Consider the following 23,828-nt stretch of genomic DNA (forward strand, 5'->3'; position numbering starts at 1 on the left):
TGATATCAGTCGTCTGCTAGTATGTGAGGTGTCTTGAATGTTTCAACTTCTTCTCTTCAACTTTTTATAGATTTTCAGGAAACTGCAAAGACATGATCATTGCATGACCTCATTTAAATTTGTTCAAATTGTTCCGGTTTATTGCATATGTAGGTCACCAGAGCTAAAAATTCAAAATTTAAAAAGATGAAAACTTAAAAAATCATCTTCTCTAAAACCACAACATTCAAGGCTTTAATATTTTATGTGTAAGATCTGTCAGTGGTCCTCAACTAAGTTTGTTCAAATCATGACCCGTTGGGTCAAAACTAGACTTGATATACCCCAGGGGGCCACATGATTAATATAGAGTTATATAATAGATAACTTTGAAAAGCTTATTTTCTGCACAAGGGTTAACTTTTTAAAATTTGGTGTGCAACATTGTTAGGTGATCCTTACATGATTTTGTTCAAATCATGCTCCTTGGACTAAACTTGCCCCATCAAAAGAGTTACTAGTTGTTTAATTGTTTATAGTTAAACTTAAATTTGTTCTATTACTGTGTCAGACCATATCACATCTGTGTTATGCAGAGTTAAAAACCATAGTTTCTACACAAACATCGTGAAACTGGACATTACAGTTTAAATCTTAATGTGTTAAGTGAGCAACCTAGGTCCTTTTTGCCCTCTTGTTTCAGTGTTATATTACCAATGAATATAATTGGCTTAAACATTTGTTATAATGCTTTATCAGTGTTCTCATTGACGTTTTTTTGTAAGACTTAACAGTTCTGTTAAGTTATTTTGCCTCACGTGATGTCACTTGATATATTTGGCTTTCCTGTTTAAATATGATGTTTACGTATTTATTTATTGTCCCCTACTGGTGAAACTGGAGGGGACTTATGGTTTGCGCTCTGCCTGTCAGTCAGTCACACTTTTCTGGATCCTGCGATAACTTGAAAAGTTCTTCATATTTTTTCATGAAACTTGAAACATGGACAGATGGCAATATGGAGATTATGCACGTCAATTCATTTTGTTCCTATGTCAAGAATTCTTTTTGCTATTGCATCAAATAAAAAAAATTACTGACAATGGTGGAGTTTCACCGGTAGGGGACCATATTGCTTGGCAATCTCTTGTTATCTATGCTAATTTCAAAGCATGTGATGAAAACAATGAAAAGATCTGACATTGTTGTCATTCCATGCTATGATTTATTAAAATTGCAGTGGACATTTTTTAGTAAAATGTCAAAATGTTTGAGTACTAAGAAAAATCATGGTATGTAATGACAACTGTTTTTAGATCATATATTTTTCAATTTCCTCTAGTTAATTTTGAAAATTAAGGTAAAAAAGCTTCTTTTTTTTCCAACACCTAAAATATATAGTATATTTGTTGGATTTGGTGAAATATAGATTTTTATTCACAAGACAGTGGTCATTAAAAATGATATTTGTACGAGTGGTGCAGCCACGGGTGAAAATATCATTTTTCTATGATCACGAGTTAATTAAAATCGATATTCCACCAAATCCAACACATTTTTATACGCCCGTATAAAATACGGGACGTATTATGTGAAACCCCTTGGCGGGCGGGCGGCGGGCGGGCGGCGGGCGGCGGGCGGAAGGCATCACTTTGTCCGGACTCTAATTCAAATTGTATTCATCCGATCTTCACCAAACTTGGTCAGCAGTTGCATCTAGTTGATATCTAGGCCAAGTTCGAATATGGGTCATGCCGGGTCAAAAACTAGGTCATAGGGTCAATAAGTGCATTTTCAAAGGGGCCACTTTGTCCGGACTCTATTTCAAATTGTATTCATCAGATCTTCACCAAACTTGGTCAGCAGTTGCATCTAGTTGATATATAGGCCAAGTTCGAATATGGGTCATGCCGGGTCAAAAACTAGGTCATAGGGTCAATTAGTGCATTTTCAACGGCGCCACTTTGTCCGGACTCTAATTCAAATTGTATTCATCCGATCTTCACCAAACTTGGTCAGTAGTTGCATCTAGTTGATATCTAGGTCAAGTCCGAATATGGGTCATGCTGGGTCAAAAACTAGGTCAAAGGGTCAATAAGTGCATTTTATTTTTGCTTATTTCCAAAACAAATACATCAATCATCAGTGTATCATCTCCAATGGCACACGAATCGGGCGTATATTGCTCCGTCATGCGGCGCTCTTGTTATTTTATGCTTACAAATTATTGTTTTTGTATTTTTGCAATTCCGGACAAAATAATTCCCCTTTTGGCGTCCCGAAATTTTATTACATGCATGTTCCAGGGAAGCTTATCCATAGTTTTTTTATAAACATTCAATGCAGAGTTATAGCCTTTGGTAATAATGGAGGGTCACCATGAGGAACCAATGATATCTAAAAATAGTGCTGTTCAAACAATACAAATGATAAAAAAAATTCACTGTTATTTTTCACTGTTTGAACCAGTGAAATATCAGTTTTAATGCCCCCCCACGAAGAAGAGGGGGTATATTGCTTTGCTCATGTCGGTATGTCGGTCTGTCGGTCCGTTCACCAGGTGGTTTCCGGATGATAACTCAAAAACACTTGGGCCTAGGATTATGAAACTTCATAGGTACATTGATCATGACTCGCAGATGACCCCTATTGATTTTGAGGTCACTAGGTCAAAGGTCATAGTCACGGTGACCTGAAATAGTAAAATGGTTTTTGGATGATAACTCAAGAGTGCATACGCGGCCAACAGGGTGAACTCTGAACAATATAACTGAAGCAACTGGTCTGTAATCCTAAATCTATAATTATCAGTCCAATGAAACATCATCCTTTGAGTAAAATAAAGTGGATCAGTAAAAATATTATCAGAATATGAGATTTTTTGTATATTTTGTATATTAAATATTGTGTTAATCTTATAAATTACCACACCCCACATTATACCCCCCTCTCACTCCCCCCTTGATCATGACTGGCAGATGACCCCTATTGATTTTCAGGTCACTAGGTCAAAGGTCAAGGTCACAGTGACTCGAAATAGTACAATGGTTTCCGGATGATAACTTACATTAGGTCAAAGGTCAAGGTCACAGTGACAAAAAAACGTATTCACACAAGGCTGCCACTACAACTTACAGCCCATATGGGGGGCATGCATGTTTTACAAACAGCCCTTGTTATTTACTGATATTTCTCTATAAACCATTGTAAAGCATTAAATAAAATAGGGTAAATAAGTCTGTCAAACTTTTTTTTGTCAACTTATTTCTCTTCTTTAATGATAGAAATTTTACAAATGTCTTTGTAATATATCCTTCTTTATACACATATGTTAAAGTTTATTTTGTGAATATTATCAAATTAGCAAAATGATTGAAAAGTCAATCTGGAATAATGAGAAAATAAAATGGAAGATTAGGGTCCGCAACAAAATAATAGAGTGAATAAGGTTTTAAAAATAAATTATTTACTATTTCTTGCTGACTTAAGTATTTTAATTAATTTATTTTCATTACTGTTAAAATAAGATTGTGTTGAAATGAAAAATATTTATGTTGTATGTTTTTCTCACAAATTATTTTAATTATTATTATTTTATAGCAATGACATTTTTGCAATCTTTGTAAACATATTTTGATAGGAAAAAGATTGTGTGCTCTTTTGTTTACCTCCTTTATAGATTTCAACAAGATTGTATCATGAAATATCCTCCCGGGCCCTAACATCGTCACGCTAAGAATTAGGTGAAGTAATTTCTTGTATAAATAAAGACAATTTGTACAAAAGTACGCTTAAAAGGTCGAAAATCCCTTCTTAGCATGTATATCTAAAGTATATTTCATCGAAATCCATGCACACATGTCCTTAATCTGTCTCCAAACACACTAATATGAATCAAAATGTCCGCCATTTGCAGAGTCCAAACATCGTCACATGACTTGAATGGGCCAATAAAATTTTTCAAGGAGCTTAACACAAATAGTTCAGGCCACACTATAAAATATTAAGTATTTATTGGTTTCAAATGTCAAATTTTTTCAACTTTTAACCTAACATTAAAAACACGTAACAAAAACCCCAAACATATGGGTAAATGATTTATTCTTCCTTACAGTTGTATGGTATGCCCTACAGATCAATCGTTGTCACTCTTTACCTCAACCTCTGCTTTTAGTACGTTTTCTGGCAAATAAGTCTTGTATTTGGAATGGAATTTTCTTGAAGGGCACTATTATTAAAAGTAAAAAAGGAATTCAAATAAGATTCTATGATGAAATGAATTTACGCTGTCTTAGCGCTTTAATTGGATTTTAATTAACTGTGTCGCTGTTAAAGGCAATGCACACAATACAAATACCCCTTGTGGGGCCCCAAATACGTCATGAGCTTTTGCATCAACTTGATCACATGACTTACAAAACCAGTTGACACGAATGTGGGCCAAAAAAAACGTAAACATTTTATTTTTAAGCATTCCATAGCTTGAATTATGTGCCAAAAAAAGGTATTTACTGAGAGTTAAATGGGCTTAAATACATGTATTACCTGTTTTTTATGCATTTTTGCATTTGTGTTTCACGGTATGTCAACAAACTGTAGTGTGTGTGACGTCACTGCACAAAATCAGGTGATGAAATCGCTGGATTAGAAAGAAGGACAATGTTCGAACACTGATGATGTTCCGGCCTTGGAGGATACATTATGCATGTGTTAATATTTATTGGCAATTATTGCATAATAGGAAAGCTAGCCTTGGAACCTCTCAAACTCGCTACAGTGTTAACTTATTCTTCATTTTGTTTCCTTTTCAGCTTGCTAGAGTTATAGGAAATTACTACTTCAATGAAGTTTTAGAGGCCAGATTGACCAGCGAAGACCAAAAAAAACTTAAACCAGGCGCTGAAATGTAAGAACAAACAAATGCAAAATAATCAACAGTACTATTAATCTGTTGTTATTTAAGACTTACTGTGGGAAATTAGGCAGTAACTTACTACCATGGATTTCCAAAATTGAAGTCATATTCGGTGAACAAGAAAATTCTGACTGGTTGGACTTTTAATGCTGGGTTATTAAATTTTGATATATCGTAAAACGCTGTGTATAACGCGCATTTATGTATAACGCGCATCTACTTTTTGAAGCAAAAAAATCGGGGAAAAAAAATTTTGGAGCAAAAAATCGGGGAATTTTTTTTGTACGGTAGGAAAAAATCTCTTGGCATGGCTGTTGTGGTGTATAATGCGCATCAAGTTTTTAAAATTACATTTTGGGGTAAAAAAAGTGCGTGTTATACACAGCGTTTTACGGTAGTGGCGAGTGGGCAGTGACATACAACAGGTGATTTGGAGATGAATAAGATATTGATCAATATCAATGCATTGATAAATTTTTATGAGACTTCAGAGATATTAAGCTTTCATGGAGACGTAGCAGAGCATTGTATTTGAGGGTTGTTTGTTCAAGGTCGGTGTTACGAAAGTTTATATTACACTAATTCCTATTCCCATTGGGTCCCATTATAAAACTGACAACTGTCAAAGCAATTTTCTTGCCTTTCCAACTTATCAATTTTTGCAAACCAAGTATTTAAAGATGGATCCATCCTCTTTCAATAATTGCAGCAATAAAAAACATACCGTCAAGCAACTTATAAGAAAGTAAATCCATGAAGTTTAGACTTTTTTGTTTTCAATGGAGCACAATGATGGTTACAATTACATTTTAGAAGTTTGCTACTGGTTAAATTTATTTTGATATTATTTAGGAAACAAAGAGAGGACTACATCAAAGCCAAATACATCGACCATCAGTACACCATTAAGACATGCAGTGACGTTCGTGAGCTGCAGAGTGACTACCAACAGGCGATACAACAGAAAGAACTGCAGGCAATCCTACAAGTGCGAGCAGAGGGCCTAGATTTGATGACCGTGTTACCTGAATCTGTAAGGCTGTTTTACTATTTGGCCCTGTGTTACCTGAATCTGTAAGACTGTTTTACTATTTGGTCCTGTGTTACCTGAATCTGTAAGGCTGTTTTACTATTTGGTCCTGTGTTACCTGAATGTGTAAGATTGTTTTACTATTTGGCCCTGTGTTACCTGAATCTGTAAGACTGTTTTACTATTTGGTCCTGTGTTACCTGAATCTGTAAGGCTGTTTTACTATTTGGCCCTGTGTTACCTGAATCTGTAAGACTGTTTTACTATTTGGTCCTGTGTTACCTGAATCTGTAAGACTGTTTTACTATTTGGTCCTGTGTTACCTGAATCTGTAAGACTGTTTTACTATTTGGTTCTGTGTTACCTGAATCTGTAAGGCTGTTTTACTATTTGGCCCTGTGTTACCTGAATCTGTAAGGCTGTTTTGCTATTTGGTCCTGTGTTACCTGAATCTGTAAGACTGTTTTACTATTTGGTCCTGTGTTACCTGAATCTGTAAGATTGTTTTACTATTTGGTCCTGTGTTACCTGAATCTGTAAGATTGTTTTACTATTTGGCCCTGTGTTACCTGAATCTGTAAGATTGTTTTACTATTTTGCCCTGTGTTACCTGAATCTGTAAGTTTGTTTTACTATTTGGCCCTGTGTTGCCTTAATTTAATTTTGTTATGATGTAAAAGAAGGAATTCTTTGATGGGTTTTCCAAAATTTATTGAATTTGTTATGATTATTAAAAAATAGATATTCATTTTTTAGTACTACAGTGTCCAATGGGTTTTTCAAAAGTTAGAAAACTCCAAAATACATGTATGTCTATTTTATCTTATTACCAGATGAAAATTTATAGTATAACAATGATCGTATAAACTTGACTTCTATACTATCGCTATTTTTAGATCAGATTTGGGTTTGATTTTCCAAAATAGGAGAATCTATTTTTGTCAATTTCGGAAAAACAAAACCATTCAAAAATGTGATATTTGATATTTTTGAATGGAAAAGGGGAGGAAATAATCGGCAAGCCTCGCGCTACCATGGTTCTAAGCCTCGCATGATAAACTTGATTTGTATCCAAAGTTCACATAATATTCTCTATATTTCAATTTTACAGCCTGTTGAAGAGACTGCCCTGCATCTTGCCATAGCCCAGGAAGATGGTACCTCGCTGCCAATTGTGGATTTCATCATCCAAAACTCCAGCCTGTAAGGCTTAGTTTAGTTTAAACCTATTTAGGGTGCTCTCTGGGAAAACTTGGCCGTATGCATGTGCGTAAAGTGTCGTCCCAGATTAGCCTGTGCAGTGCGTAAAGTGTCGTCCCAGATTAGCCTGTGCAGTGCATTAAGTGTCGTCCCAGATTAGCCTGTGCAGTGCATTAAGTGTCGTCCCAGATTAGCCTGTGCAGTGCATTAAGTGTCGTCCCAGATTAGCCTGTGCAGTGCATTAAGTGTCGTCCCAGATTAGCCTGTGCAGTGCGTAAAGTGTCGTCCCAGATTAGCCTGTGCAGTGCATTAAGTGTCGTCCCAGATTAGCCTGTGCAGTGCGTAAAGTGTCGTCCCAGATTAGCCTGTGCAGTGCATTAAGTGTCGTCCCAGATTAGCCTGTGCAGTGCATTAAGTGTCGTCCCAGATTAGCCTGTGCAGTGCATTAAGTGTCGTCCCAGATTAGCCTGTGCAGTGCATTAAGTGTCGTCCCAGATTAGCCTGTGCAGTGCATTAAGTGTCGTCCCAGATTAGCCTGTGCAGTGCGTAAAGTGTCGTCCCAGATTAGCCTGTGCAGTGCATTAAGTGTCGTCCCAGATTAGCCTGTGCAGTGCATTAAGTGTCGTCCCAGATTAGCCTGTGCAGTGCATTAAGTGTCGTCCCAGATTAGCCTGTGCAGTGCATTAAGTGTCGTCCCAGATTAGCCTGTGCAGTGCGTAAAGTGTCGTCCCAGATTAGCCTGTGCAGTGCATTAAGTGTCGTCCCAGATTAGCCTGTGCAGTGCATTAAGTGTCGTCCCAGATTAGCCTGTGCAGTGCATTAAGTGTCGTCCCAGATTAGCCTGTGCAGTGCATTAAGTGTCGTCCCAGATTAGCCTGTGCAGTCCGCTTAGACTCATCAGGGCCGACACTTTCTGTCTAAACTGAATTTTCCATAAGAAGAGGCTTCCTTCAAATGGATAAGACCATACAAGCGTAAATTGCTGTCCTTGGTTAGCCTGTGCTGGCTGTGCAGGCTAAATATTGGATGATACTCTACTCAGATGCACTATGCCTCCATTTCTCCAGTCATTTATTTTAGCAATTACCTCAAAAGCCTAAGGCTTTTAAAATCACTTTCTGTAGAACCAGGGGTGGTATTCCAGAAACATCTTAAGTCATTTCTTAAATAATTTCACTTAAGTTAAAAATTACAATGTTTTGTATTTCTTTACTAAAAAAGGAAACACATGTTTTTTTGGTATTCCTAAAATAACATTGGCATAATGATATTATTTTAATGTATATCTTGATGCCAATCTATTGCAATATGAAATGAAACACTTAAGAAAATATCCCAATTGAAGGATAAGAATAAAATTTAACTTAAGATGCTTCTGGAGTACGACCCCTGTACTTGGTGTCATTTGAGGGTAGCTAAGAAGAATGCTCCCCTACTTGAACTTGCTACCTCCCAGTTGCTAGGCAGACACCATATCCACTCCACAATTGTGACTTAAGTATCTTCGTATATTTGGCATTTTAACAAATTGTGTCGGGGTTGGTTTGCTTATGGCCCTGAAGGAATTATTTAGTATTGCTTTGGATATTATTCTTGCCCATAAATAGAACAGACAATGTGTCACTAACAATTGTTATTGCTCTTCATTGAAGGGTTAAGGAGATAGTTTATGGTCCTTGTTAATTGATTAATGTACTTTCTCCCTGACCTGGATAAGCTGTTAGGGGTTTATGTCACATCCTGTGACAAGCCTTGTTCTAATGTCGACATTTCCTGTTGTTTAATGCATATTTTGCAAATTTTTGCCTTATTTTCAACCATTTCAAGGGTTGAGTGCAAAACTATCCATAAACCCTCAGTTTCTATTTATGGAAACATTCAAAGTCCATTTCTAGATTTGAGTGCAATAATTTTGCATTGAATACAGAAATGTGAAGCAGAAACAACAGTGTAACGCTTAACCCTCAATTTCTATTTATTTAAACATTCAAAGTCCATTTCTAGGGTTGAGCGCAATAATATTGTATCTTAGAACCCTCAATTTCTATTTATAGAAACAGTCTGGGTCGTCAGACTCGTGACGGCAACACATGCCTGCACCTGTGTGCAATGTTGAACAAGGCTGAGTGCATGAAGTGTCTGCTGCGCACCAAACCAGAGATTGCACACATCAAGAATTCTTTAGGGCAGACGGCATTAGATATAGCCAATGAGAACAGTTATCAGCTTTGCGCAGACTTGGTGAGACCTGTCTTTTAGCTTTATTTTAAACCTTTTTGTCCCCTACCGGTTTCACATATGGTTTGCGCTCTGTGTGTCCGTCAGTCCGTCAGTCTGTGAGAGTGTAACACTTGTCTGGATTCTGCGATAACTTTATAAGTTTTTAATTTTTTTTAATGAAACTTGAAACTTGGATAGATGGCAATATGGACATTATGTACGTCATTTCATTTTGTTCCTACGCCAAAAGTTATGGTTGCTATGGCAACAAATATAAACAAATATATATTTCTGACAATGGTGGAGCCGGTAGGGGATAATATTGCTTGGCAATAGTCTTGTTTATTTTAGCTCAATTGCGTTGTAAGCCGAGGTTAATTGAAATGCCCTCTGGAAATTTCCTTGGTAGAACCAGTACTTGGTGTCTTTCGAGGAGATCTACGGAAGACCTACCGGAGGTCTACAGAATGCTTCCACACAAGGGATCAAACCCATGTCCTCCCAATTGCTAGGCGGACACCATATTCACAACGCAACAGGGACCTGTACCTAAAAGCAGTGTTTTTGTCTATGAACAGAAGCATTGGAAAGGAACAATGAAATGCTGTGAATAGATTAACATTTTGTTCTTGAGAGGTAATTGTGTGCTCCCAAAGGAGTGACATTGTTTCCACACTGTCTGTTAGTCCACTCCTTTTTATGTCCTCCACCACTATAGTGGGAGACATATTGTTTTTGCCCTGTCTGTTGGTTGGTTGGTCTGTTGGTTTGCGCCAACTTTAACATTTGCAATAACTTTTGCAATATTGAAGATAGCAACTTGATATTTGGCATGCATGTGTATCTCATGGAGCTGCACATTTTGAGTGGTGAAAGGTCAAGGTCAAGGTCATCATTCAAGGTCAAAGGTCAAAAAACTAAATCAAAGCGGCGCACAAGGGGACATAGTGTTTCTGACAAACACATTTCTTGTTATTTTTGCTCTCTAACTAAACCAGTTTTCATGTGATCATCACCAAGCTTTCTGAAAATGTTTAAGAGCATAAAGATGCCACATCTTATAACAAGCCAAGTTTCAACAGGCACTTTAGAGTTATTGCCCTTGAATTTCTCAAAATAAGTAGATGCTGTGGAATGCTTTTAAAGTTTAGATGCTGTGGAATGCTTTTAAAGTTTAGATGCTGAGGAATGCTTTTAAAGTTTAGATGCTGAGGAATGCTTTTATAGTTTAGATGCTGAACAAGGCTGCAAAGTTTTGATGCTAAGCTATGCTTCAAAAGTTTATATGTTGAACAAGTCAGATATTTAATTATGCATGTAAAGTGTAGGCATGGAACATTTTTAGCAAGTCTAGATGAGCAACAATTCTTGCAAAGTTTACAAAGTGAAAAATGTTTGCACAGTTCATATATTTATAATGCTTACGAAGTGTTTTTATTTGGAACAATGCTTGCAAAGTGAAGATGTGCAATAATTCTTCTAGATAAAAATTGATACTTTAATTAGAAAGTTTAGATTTGTAACAATGCTTGCAAAGACAATATGAGTCTTGTTCTGAGAAAACTGGGCTGAATGCATGTGCGTTAAGTGTCGTCCCAGATTAGCCTGTGCAGTCCGCACAGGCTAATCAGGGACGACACTTTCCGGCTTAACTTGATTTTCGGTAAGGAGGGACTTCCTTGAAACTAAAATACCATTAGAGCGGAAAGTGTCGTCCCTGATTAGCCTGTGCGAACTGCACAGGCTTATCTGGGACGACACTTTACGCACATGAATTAAGCCCAGTTTTCTCAGAACAAGACACATATGCATAACCAATACTACAATGTTTTTATTTCTTTCCCCTACCATTCGACAAGTGCAACAGTGCTTGAAACGTTGTTTTCACCCTCTCTTTTAGTGCAAGGCAGCCATGGAAGGGAAGAAGGATGTCTTTGAACACATTAACATTGAATGGGACCTCATGACGGTAGGAATTATGGCCCTTTTTGTATGAATTGATTGTGAGAGTTACTTGTAATGACTGCACTAGTAAAGACTTTGACTGTGTGTAGTGACTGTTGATGTGATGTCTGTACTGATAGTAGGAATTTCTGGTCACTTATGACAGGATATATGTTTTTTTCTGTGTGAAATTTCAGTAAGAGTTATGAGTCGTGACAGGTATGCGTTATGACCCTTTCTGTACTGATTGACTGTTGGAATTATGTCCCCTTTCTATTCATAGTGACAGTAGCAGCTATTGATAGCAATGGTAGGATTTATGGCCCTTTCTGTGTGAGGGTCAAAATTATGGCCCTTTTTTGTGTAGTGGCTGTAGGAGTCAAGGCTTTTTTGTGTGTAGTTTAACTGGAGCTATGGCCTTTTCCCTGTTTATGAAGGTAGGAGAAATGGCCCTGAGTGTGTATAGTTATGGTAAGAGTCATAGTCCTTATGGCCATCTTGTTGAAATATTTGCTTTCTTCAATAACTATTTTCAAGGCATATAAAGTTTGAATTACTATAAAATTGGTAGAATTAATATGAAAATATATAGTGGAAAAAAAGCTAAACAAGGGATTTATGAGTTGACTTTGTTGTATATTTCAGGATGAAGGGCCTGAATATAGTGATGATGATCTGGATGTAAGTACATGTTGTTGTGATGATCAAATTAACCTAGCTGTGGGAAAACTGGGTTTAATGCATGGGCCTTAAGTGCCGTCGCAGATAAGCCTGTGCAGTCTGCACAGGCTAATCTTGGATGACATTTTCTGCCAAAACTGAATTTTTGTTAGGTAGAGACTTTATTTAAACAAAAACACCATGAAGCAGAAAATGTCAAACCTGATAAGCCTGTGCGGACTGCACTGTTTAATCTGATATTATACTTGGCACACATGCATTAAGCCCAGTTTAACCAGAATACTAGAGAACCCTTTTATATAATATATTGATTTTATTATCAACATGGCTCAGAAATAAACTGAAAAAGAAGAACCAAGCATGCATTTAATACATTCAATGTTTGTGCCACAGTTTATCAAAATACCTGCTAAAAACACTTAAGAGGCTACTAAATGTTCTGCAAATAATTTTTTAATAAAGCATTATTATTTTTACACATTCACGGGACTTTTTTAATAGTAGTTGGCAATTTTTTATGCAAAAGTGACACATATTTTCTTTAAATTCAGTTTTCATAAGGCCAATCTAGCATATATGTAGGTCTTTAAAAAAAGCTACAATTATTTGATATCCAGAAAGCAGATATACACAGATGTTGATAAAAAAAGAACATCTCTTCAAAATTAGTGAAAGAATAATTGAAGAGTATTTTTGGCAAATAATTCCATTCTTCTGCGGAGTATATTTAAATGTGTGCACCTATTCCCAAATAAGTCGCCCCCTGGGTGCAAAAAGGTACCATGTGACATTGAAATGAGAAGGCACATGGTACCTTAATGCTCCAATGGGGCGTATTATGGGATGTGTGCTTACCAGTCTGCAGTGCCTTTACATCTTTATAAATAGAACGCATAGTAGGCTTAATTCTTATTATGCATGTAGAGTATTCTCTGATGAGTAATTAAAGACCAGACATTCCACAGATGCTGAAGTAATTTTCAATGGAATGTTCCTTGAAAAAATAAATGCCATAATACATGAAATAAGCCTGAAGTATTATCTCTGATCAGCCTATGTTGACTGCATATGCTTGCCTGATCAACCAATGTGGACTGCATGGGCTTATGTGGTCAGCCTTTGTGGACTGCTTTGACTTACCTGATCAACCAATGTGGACTCCATGGTCTTATGTGATCAGCCTTTGTGGACTGCATGAGCTTATCTAAACAGCCAATGTGGACTGTTAGCGCCTAACTGATCAGCCAATGTGGACTGCATGGGCTTACCTGATCAGCCAATATAGACTTGATAGGCTGACCTGATGAGCAAATGTGGACTGTACTGGCTTACCTGATCGGCCAATACGGACTGCATGAGCTGACCATATCAGCCTATGCGGAATGTATTGGCTTGCCTGATCAACCCATTTGGGCTGCATGGACTTACCTGATCAGCCAATATGGACTGCATGGGCTTTTCTGATCAGCCAATGTGGACTTATTGTGCTTACCTGATCAGCCAATGTGGACTGCATGGGCTTACCTGATCAGCTAATATGGACTGCATGGGCTGACCATATGATATCAGCCTATGTGAAATGTATGAGCTTACCTGATCATCCCATTTGGGCTGCATAGCCTTACCTGATCATCCAATTTTGACTGCATGGGCTTACCTGATCAACCTGGATATGGACTGCCTAGGCTGACCCTAAACAGCCTATGTGGACTGCATGGGCGTACCTGATCAGCCAATGTGGACTGTCAGCCTATTTGGACTGCATGAGATTACCTGATCAGCCAATGTGGACTGTCAGCCAATGTGGAATCCATGGGCATACCTGATCAGCCAATGTAGACTGCATGAGCTTACCTGGTCCGCCAATGTGGACTGCATGGGCTTACCTGATCAGCCAATGTGGACTGCATGGGCTGATCTTTGCCTGCACATTAAAAACACGCTATGTTTTAAGCTTCCATCAAATGTTCATCAGAACAGAACAAAATAGTTAACTTTGACTTCAGCTGTCAGCTCATCATCATTAACATACTTGTGTTTGAAGAAAATACAAAACATACATCCTTTAGAAGAAAAATCACTTTAAAAATACAAGAGTTAAACATGTTCTCCCAGGTCCCTGAAAAGCATCCAAGGTCGCGACCCTCCAGCCTGGTAGGCGTGGAGCTACAGATGCAGCAGGACGGGTCCCATCTACGGGATAGGGCAGAATCTGAGGCAACCTCTGTACGGTCCGGACCCAACAAACCAAGAAGTAAGTGAGCCTGTATCTGGGAAAGTGTTTAAAGGGGCTAAATGCATGTTCGTAAAGTGTCATCTCAGATTAGCCTGTGCAGTTTGATATGACACTTTCGAGTTGTATGGAATTTTCCATTTAAAGGAAGTCTCTAGGAAACCAAAATCCAGTCTTGGCGTAAAGTGTTATCCCTGATGAGCCTGTCTAAACTGCACAGGCCAATCTGGGATATCACTTTTCACACATTTATAAAGTGGGGACTCCACAAACAAAGAAGTAAGTATGTGGGGCCTTAAGTAGAATTCAACATGCTGGGCTTCAACCTTTACCACTTTTATAAGCATTTTGAAGTGTTAGTAGTCCTTTAGAAAATCTAATTAAACTAAAGACCTTCCTTACCAGATTCACGTTTAAATGACTTCATTTCCAACATGAAGAAACTGATGAGCAGGAAACAGCATAGAACTTGACAAAAATTATTGCTCTTTTCCTTTTTGTTTCAGCAATAACAAAAACTTGTCCTTGTTTATTCATGCATTATCATTTTAATTCCATAAAACATAGGAATTGTCAGGGTTTCCATTTATATTTTGTTCACATTCAATTGATTAACACTACATACTTTTTACATGATAGTCTTCAAAAAAATTACATTCTCTTTATTTTGAAGATAATGTGTCAGAATTTACATTCACCAAAAGTTAAAATTTATATTGCAGTTTGACAATATATTTCAGCTAATTTCCTTAAAATTCTTAAAGGCCTGAAGTTTGTATTTGCTTAGTGGATATTGTGTTTGTCTGGCAATCAAGATGTCCCTGATTCGATCCCAACTCCGTGATGGTTCTGATAGTCTACTGTTATTGATAAATGTATGCTGTCTTACATGTTTCTTTATAACAGCTATCAGTATACCGTTATTGATAAATGTTTGTTGTCTTACATGTTTCTTAATAACAGCTATCGGTATACCGTTATTGATAAATGTATGCTGTCTAGCCTGTTTCTTAATAACAGCTATCGGTATACCGTTATTGTTAAACTGATGTTATTACGAGTGTTTCTTGTATAACAGGTCCACTGTTATGGTTAAATTTATTTTGTTACTCGTGTTTCTTAAAAACAGCTATCGGTATACCGTTATTGTTAAACTGATGTTATAACACGTGTTTCTTGTAGAACAGGTACACCGTTATTGTTAAATTTATGTTGTTACACGTATTTCTTGTAGAAAAAAACCTTACGCATCCAACCAGGTTTCGCAATAGTATGAGAAATAGTAAGTGTGGAGAATGCTTACATGTTAGTGCAACTGTTGTTCAGAACAGGTTTGAATATATTGGGTGATTTTGTCTGTTTAATTTATGGGAAATTGGTGGATTGCCATGAATAAAGGACCAAGCAATACTTTTTCTCCTGGTGAAGCAACTGAAATTTCATGATTTTTTTTTATATCTGTTTGCAATGTCGCTTTCCATGTTTAGTGGAATTGGGAATACAGAAACATATATCCTACAAAGTTTTATTTAGTGTTAAATTGCCAGTTGTAAACTCCTATATCTCATGTACAATGTATATGGGCCTGGCTCTGGGAAAACTGTGTTAACCCTTTGCATGCTGGGAAATTTGTCGTCTGCTTAAATGTCGTCTGCTGAATTTCTAAAATTAGCATTTTCTTTGATTATTTTCAAAGAATATTATCAGAAAAGCAAACAGTTTGGATCCTGATGGATCCAGACTGTTTGCAAAGGCCTTCAAAATTTGGTTCCCGCACTGAAAGGGTTAATGCATGTGCGTAAAGTGCCATCAGCGCAGGCTAGTCAGGGATGACAATTTCTATCTGAAGTGTTTTTTTGCTAAGAAGATACTACTTTTAAAACAAAAATTTAATGCAAGTGGAAAGTGTCATCCCTGATTAGCCTGTGTGGGCTGCACAGGCTGATCTGGGACAACACTTTATGCCTATGTGTTAAGCTGAATTTTCTCAGAGGGCGTCTCATATATCTTTATATATGCCATCTCTGTGGCTTATTGATAAAGGCATTCTCCCACTGCGTCAGATGTTAAAGGTTAATGTCTTACTGGGGAAGACTCAAGAACTCTCCCACAGTGGGGATCGAACCCATGACCTTCCGATTGCAAGGCAGACACCATATCCATTACGCCACGGCGACTTCATGACACACCAAGTACTGGTTCTAGGCCAAGAAACCGACTCAAGAGCGTTCCTATAAGCCAGAGGATTTGAAGGCAATCGAGCTAAAAAATAAATAGGTTTTAAAAAAGATCTAATGGAGCACACTAAAGAACATCTATCAGTAAACAATGTGAAACTTGCTGGCTCATGATTGCTAGGGATGATACAATAATAAACGCTAAACTTTGGTATTAATGGATATAAGCATGATCAAAATGGGATGATCACAGTGGTGTTATGGATATGGTGTCCACATTGTGAGCTAGTTGTCAAGAGTTTGATCCTTGGTGGAGGAATGGTCTCAGAAATGTTCAATTTACAATGTCACAAAGTATAATGGTTCTTCCCAGGAAACGGACTCATAAAGTGTTGCTACAACCATATGGCTTCCAATGCAATCAAGCTAAAATAAATAGATTTAAATTGATATTAAATGGGATGAACATGAACGTTGAAATCAGATCAGTTTCCATTAAAAAAGTACCTAACAGGTTCTGTTGAATCCTGAACTTTAATGGTTTAAAGAAATTTTCAACCCATTTAAGCCTAGTGGACTCTCCCATCGTTCTAAATCGGATCAATTTATTTCCAAAATTAGGGATGCAGCGTCTCATCTGGGTCTACGCTGTTTGCCAAGGCCTTTTTTCTAGACGCTAGGCATAAATGGGTTTAGTAACAGTGCGACATGTTTTATAAACAGTTAGCAAACCTGTTCTGAACTCTGTTGGAAAACTCGGTGAGAATGCAAAAGAGAATGCAAAACCCAACTAAATGTCTGTCATCTGTTTTCATATCTGAAAACGAATGAACTGCCATGTTTCCTTTCACTTGAACTGCCATGTTTCCTTTCACTTGAACTGCCATGTTTCCTTCCACTTGAACTGCCATGTTTCCTTCCACTTGCATAACTACTCTTAGTGTGTGATGCAAATTATATTCAACTGCATTGTAAAAATCACAACTTGCATTCAGATCTTTATCTCTTTAAAAAAATGCAACTACTTAATTTCCTTATTTCTTACGGTAAGACAAATGTTTGTTCAAACAAAACGTTTGTCAAATTTGTTGTGAGAATTTCATCTGGATTTTATGTTACCTCTTCCATAAATTGTGCTCAATCATCATCAGCTTAAAGCATTTTGATATAGATTTGAAGGTGTTACATGTAGTATAGGAAATCAGCAAACAATTTGATTGATGTCGACATCTGATGCTTTTGGGTGAATTTTTATTGCCAACATGTGAGTCCTTCATTTGCAGAATTCACAATGAAATTGCTTTATGAATATACTAAGTCTAGTGATTTGAGTCTAATAAGATAGTATTTGTTAGCCTAAAAAATAGTGTTTGTTAACCTTGCATCCACCTAAAAAATAGTGTTTGTTAACCTTGCATCCACAGGTAGAACGAATTAGTCATGTTTACCTCTGCATGATCTAGATTTGTATTAACCTGTGAAGTTTTACTTTTAATATTGACACAAAATGAGCATGCATTATTAAATCAAGTCATAACATCAGAAATTGTTGTGTTTCTTTTGTAGACATTTTGGTCCATTATAAAGCATTGTGTGGCAGTTTTTGTGCCCCGTCATGATGACAATGTGTTAAGCTTGACAATTAAGTTTTCAATTTGTTATACAGACCATTTTTGCATGACATTGCGGCAGATATTTCATGAATAGCAAAACATGTTCCAAGCGTTTGAGCTGCACTCGTGTATTTTGAACTGTACACCATCAGCAAGAAACAATGCTTGAAGCATTATGTTCCAGTTTAACAGAAGACTTTCAAGTTGTGGAGTGTTTGACTTTGCTGAGTAATTTTGAACGATTGGGAGTTTTGTTGTTATGGTTATTTTTGTGACATTACAAGGATTGCTTATATCAAGTATAAAATGCACTTCGCCTTGTATGAGCACTGATGGCCCAGTGGTCTAAGTGCTTGACTTTTACTCCAAGTGTCAATGTTTGGAGCCCAGTTGAAGAAAACTTTTTGTTAGCTCATCTGAGCACAACATGCTCATGGTGAGCTTTTGTGATCGCCTTTTGTTCGTCGTGCTTCGTCCATCGTGCGTCGTCAACATTTTGCCTTGTGAACACTCTAGAGGCCCCATTTATTGTCTGATCTTCATGAAATTTGGTCAAAACATTTGTCATATTGATACCTCGACTGAGTTCGAAACTGGGTCATGCTGGATCAAAAAATGTTCCAGATCGGTGAAAAAACATGGCCGCCAGGGGGCGGGGAGTTTTCCTTATATGGCTATAGTAAAACCTTGTTAACACTCTAGAGGCCACATTTAATGTCCAATCTTCATGAAATTTGGTCAGAAGATTGGTCTGTATGTTATCTTGGATGAGTTCGAAAATGGTTACGTTTGCTTGAAAAACATGGCTGCCAAGGGGCGGGGCATTTTTCCTTATATGGCTATATATGGCTTTAGTAAAACCTTGTGAACACTCTAGAGGCCACATTTATTGTCCAATCTTCATGAAATTTGGTCAGAAGATTGGTCTCAATGATATCTTGGATGAGTTTGAAAATGGTTACGTTTGCTAGAAAAACATGGCTGCCAAGGGGCGGGGGCATTTTTCCTAATATGGCTTTAGTAAAATCTTGTTAACACTCTAGAGGCCACTTTTATTGTCCGATCTTCATGGAACTTGGTCAGAAGATTCGTCCCCATAATATCTTGGACAAGTTAAAAAATGATGCTGGTTGGTTGAAAAACATGGCCACCAGGGGCGGGGAATTTTTCTTTATATGGTTATAGTAAAACCTTGTTAACACTCTAGAGGCCACATTTATTTTCCAATCTTCATGAAACTTGGTCAGAAGATTTGTCCTAATGATATCTTGGATGAGTTCCAAAAATGGTTTCTGTTGCTTAAAAAACATGGCCACCAGGGGGCGGGGCATTTTTCCTAATATGTCTACATATCATGCTTTTTTAAAACCTTGTTAACACTAGAGGCCACATTTATTGTCCAATCATCATGAAACTGAGTCAGATGATTTGTCCCAATGATATCTTGGATGTGTTCGAAAATGGTTCCGAGGGGGCGTGGCATTTTTCCTTATATAGTTATAGTTAAACCTTGTTAACACTCTAGAAGCCGTATTTATTGAACGATCATCTTGAAACTTTGTCAGAAGATTTGTCCCAATGATATTTTGGACAAGTTCAAAAATGGTTCCAGTTGCTTGAAAAACATGGCCACCAGTGGGTGGGGCATTTTTCCTTATATGGACTTATGAATCTTCATAAAACTTTGTCAGTATATTTGTTTAAATTATATCTTGGATGTGTATGAAAATGGTTCTGGTCTTTCGAAAAACGTGGCTGCCAGGGTGTTCACTAGGCATGAAAGTTGGTAAGAACATTTTGTTCTAATGATATCTTGGGCTGCACAGAACAGGTCAGTTCCTTTGAATCTCAAGTGAGCGACTTTGGGCTTTTCAGGCCCTCGTCTTTATTTTATTATGCTCCCCCAAAATTTATTTTGGGGGGAGCATATAGACAGCGCTTCGTCTGTCCGTCCGTGTGTCCGTCTGTGCACAATTTTTGTCTGGGCTATTTCTCAGCAACTTATGACTGGAATTCAATGAAACTTTATGGGAAGCTTCACTACCAAGAGGAGATGTGCATATTATCAGCGGGTTCTGGTCGGATGATTTTTCACAGAGTTATGGCCCTTTGAAATTTTTAATAAAAAAATTATTGCCCCCCCCCCCCCCCCAACTACTGTGCCCTCAAGACGTTTCCTTTAATCAGAATATATAGTGCAATATTGTTAAAAAAAAACTTTGGGAAGCATCACCCGTCTCCGACGGTTTCCTGTTTTATTTATATAAAAACAAACTTCAATACATGCCAAAATCTGCGGAAAGGTCCCTTTCAAAATTGTATTCTTTACAAAAGGATTGTCACAAAACGAAACAAAAACAACAGATTCACTCCAATCCTTGAACTGTTTCACATTTGTAACGCTTTATAGGGTTTTCAATATCAAATGCTGATTAGTCACAGATGAAAATGTATTTTCAGTTTCAGTCTACATCCTTATTGCACACCCTGACGTACATTGTTACTGTATATTATTTTTTTTAACTGGGACAAAATGTTGGTAAACTGTCAGTTTAGCAAACTGTGAACAAGTCCCATTAATATAATGCTTTAGACATATAAAAAAGATGCTTTTTTGTTACTCACATTTTTAGGTGAACATTTTAAAATGAACTAATATTAGATGACTCGTGATTTTTTCTGCATTTGGTGCAACGTGGGATATCTTTAACCCATTTATGCCTAGTGGACTCTCACATCCTTCTAAATTGGATCAATTTATTTCCAAAATTTAGGGATGTGTAGTAGATTTATTTCTATATTTAGAATATTTTTTACAGAAATTCCTTTAAGCAAACAGCTCAGGCCCTGATGAGACACCGCATCATGCGGCGTCTCATCAGGGTCTACGCTGTTTGCCAAGGCCTTTTTCCTAGACACTAGACATAAATGGGTTAATGTAATACTTGTGCTTATTGAGATATGCTGTTCTGTCTGTAGACTTCATGAGATGTGTGCAATTTAGTGAGTATGCAAGACGATTAACAAGTAGACATTTATTTGGTTCCTGCACAGTGTAGTAAATAACCTTTTATTTTTGCTTGTGGGATGTGTCACTTCCCGACCCTGTACTATCGATATTGGTTGAAGACTCATGTTTTACGGTGTTTGTTTTACTTTCTGTTCATGACATTAAATGATGAATTGTCCAAACTCACGTTTGCTCAAATACCACTGTGGGTTATAAGGCTTGTACAATTTTGTAGTCATGAATAAGGCATGTCATTGGTGTCCGTGACCAATCAAACGCTTTTTAATCATGTGCAGTGAGGGCAGTGTTCGCATTGTCATATAACCTTTATCCACTCAAACGATGGTGGCTCCCAAAACTACATTGAGAGAGTATCTTAGTGAGAAGGTGGCACAAAACTATTTGTGAAAATGAAATTGTACCAGCCAGTTCTCAGGGTAATAAAGAAGTGATTCAGTGGGTTCTTACGATGGAAATTATGGTTGATCTATATTTAGCTTTAGCCAATTCACCACTCTACTAGTAAACCCGTTTTCATTTGTTTACGAGCTGAACAAAATCTGATATTCAGAGGGGCTAATCACGTGATAGTCAAGATGGCAACGCCTATGCTGCGATAGGTATTTTTTGCTGTTTTATACCCGTTATTACTTTTGGTTATTTTTTAAATGACGCTCACTTTCCAGCCTTATCAGTAAGCAAGTGATTAGCATGTATTTCGTATTAACGCTTGGCATGCTGGGAAATTTGTCATCTTAAAATTTCGACTGCTGAATTTGTAAAATAAGCATTTTCTTCATTTTTTTTCAAAGAATACTATCCGAATAGCAAACAGTTTGGATCCAGATGAGACGCCACGTTCTGTGGCGTCTCATCTGGATCCAAACTGTTTGCAAAGGCCTTTAAAATTCGGTTCCCGCACTGAAAGGGTTAAGATTCTCTTTATATCTTGACTTCTCTCGCTGCGAATTTTGTTACTGGAGCTGTAATTGGATTATCCTGCTAAGGAATTTTGCAGCGAGTAAAGTCAAGATATAGAGCGAATATTAATATGAAATAAATGCTAGTAAATGTCTTGCTGGTATAGCTGGAAAATAAGCTGAATTTACAAAAATATTGTAAATATTAAAGAGTAATAAAATGGCCAAAAATACCTCAGCATGGATGTCGCCATCTTGACTATCACATGATTACCCCCTCTTAATATATTGTTATTTTTATTTTTTTTACCAAATTGTTATTTATAAATCAGGTCTATTTTTGTAAACCATCAGCATCTACAGATACAGCTATACATATAACAATTCAATTGGCCAGTCCCAGCTCTGTCCATCAGTTTGAGATCATCACAACTTGATGTGTTTTTTTCCTACAAAGTTTTGATACTTGCATGGATGATGTCTTTAACCCTTTCAGTGCGGGAACCGAATTTTAAAGGCCTTTGCAAACAGTTTGGATCCAGATGAGACGCCACAGAACGTGGCGTCTCATCTGGATCCAAACTGTTTGCTATTCTGATAGTATTCTTTGAAAAAAAACACAGAAAATGCTAATTTTATAAATTCAGCAGACGACATTTTAGCAGACGACAAATTTTCCAGCATGCAAAGGGTTAAATACCCACATCACCTGACCTCTTGACATTGACCTACAATTGGACAAGTTTAGTAAGTTAATATCACTATACAATTTTTTTTTTTATGCCCCCGGATCGAAAGACAGGGGTAATTGTTTTTGGCCTGTCTGTCATTCATTCATTGTGTGTGTCCCAAAACTTTAGCCTTGGTTTGAGTTTGGTCATAACATTTTCAATATTGAAGATAGCAACTTGATATTTGGCATGCATGTGCATCTCATGAAGCTGCACTTTTTTGGGTGGTGAAAGGTCAAGGTCAGTTTCATCCTTCAAGGTCAAAAGTAAAAGAAAACAATCCAAAGGAAGTAATGAGCTTTAAAAGGGAGATAATTTCTAAACCTGCCAAATGATATATTGACATTTTATTTCAATGCGGCGCAATAGGGGGCATTGTGTTTCTGACAAACACATCTCTTGTTTCACAATTATTTATTGCCTTTTTCTTACAGAATTTGGAGAGTATTTGAATGGTAAGAAACTATTGTTGCAGATGTTGTTGGTGTCTTTTTTTTGCTTGCATCATTCATAATTTATTTGTTATTTTAGTGTGAGATCTCCATTGTATTAATCATCTTTCTTTGTTTGTTCTGGTCAGATGATTTTTCAGGGAATTATTTCCCTTTGATCATGTTGTTTTTGTTTCCACGAGAGCCTCAGACATTTGTGATCTGAATTTGATGAAACTTGATATACAGTATCCTTATAACGTGGACATGGGCATCCTTACCAAGTTGGTCCATTTCAATCATTTTTTAGGGAGTTATTGCCCTTTGATTATTTATAAGTCATTCCCTAATGAATGTCAAGTTTCTATGACAAATTACAGGAAGGCGGGGGGTGGGGGGGGGGGGGTAATGATTGGCAATGTATGAGTCTTTATATGCAGAATCCATAAACAAGGTGAATACGAATCTAAAATTTATTATATTGTTCCACTCCAATTGAGTTTGCAGGGACTTGTTGCCCCTTGAACAACAATTCATGTTTTACCTAGAGAACCCAATAATCGTCAAAGCTTATCATTTTGGAGCATCCATCAATGTTAATGTATGTTCATGCAGCGATTTTTTTTGTCCAATTGGGAAAAGTACCCGTACCGGTCCAATTGGGAAAAATTGAGTCGTGAAAATCCTCAAATTGGGAAATTGGTGTATTTGATTTTATGCTCCCAAATACTTTAAAATTGATTA

General features: G+C 37.1%; 1 protein-coding gene across 5 annotated transcripts in view; it reads left to right on the forward strand.

Annotated features, from left to right (window-relative positions):
* LOC127872882 (arf-GAP with SH3 domain, ANK repeat and PH domain-containing protein 1-like) overlaps positions 1 to 23,828 on the forward strand; it is a 78,130-nt gene that overhangs the window by 31,402 nt on the left and 22,900 nt on the right. For 3 of the 5 annotated variants that reach the window (XR_008045825.1, XM_052416347.1, XM_052416350.1), the window contains exons 14-21: positions 4,791 to 4,885; positions 5,747 to 5,927; positions 7,036 to 7,127; positions 9,179 to 9,365; positions 11,245 to 11,313; positions 11,934 to 11,969; positions 14,085 to 14,223; positions 15,437 to 15,484. Coding sequence is in view for 4 of the 5 variants with exons in the window: in XM_052416347.1 (XP_052272307.1) it covers positions 4,791 to 4,885; positions 5,747 to 5,927; positions 7,036 to 7,127; positions 9,179 to 9,365; positions 11,245 to 11,313; positions 11,934 to 11,969; positions 14,085 to 14,223; positions 15,437 to 15,484 (847 nt within the window). In the remaining variant the exon portion in view is untranslated. Of the gene's footprint in view, positions 1 to 4,790; positions 4,886 to 5,746; positions 5,928 to 7,035; positions 7,128 to 9,178; positions 9,366 to 11,244; positions 11,314 to 11,933; positions 11,970 to 14,084; positions 14,224 to 15,436; positions 15,485 to 23,087; positions 23,109 to 23,828 lie in introns of all 5 variants that reach the window. The other 2 variants (XM_052416348.1, XM_052416349.1) reach the window with 2 other exon arrangements.

The sequence above is a fragment of the Dreissena polymorpha genome, chromosome 3 (assembly GCF_020536995.1).
Source record: "Dreissena polymorpha isolate Duluth1 chromosome 3, UMN_Dpol_1.0, whole genome shotgun sequence".
NCBI classification, from domain to species: Eukaryota; Metazoa; Mollusca; class Bivalvia; order Myida; family Dreissenidae; genus Dreissena; species Dreissena polymorpha.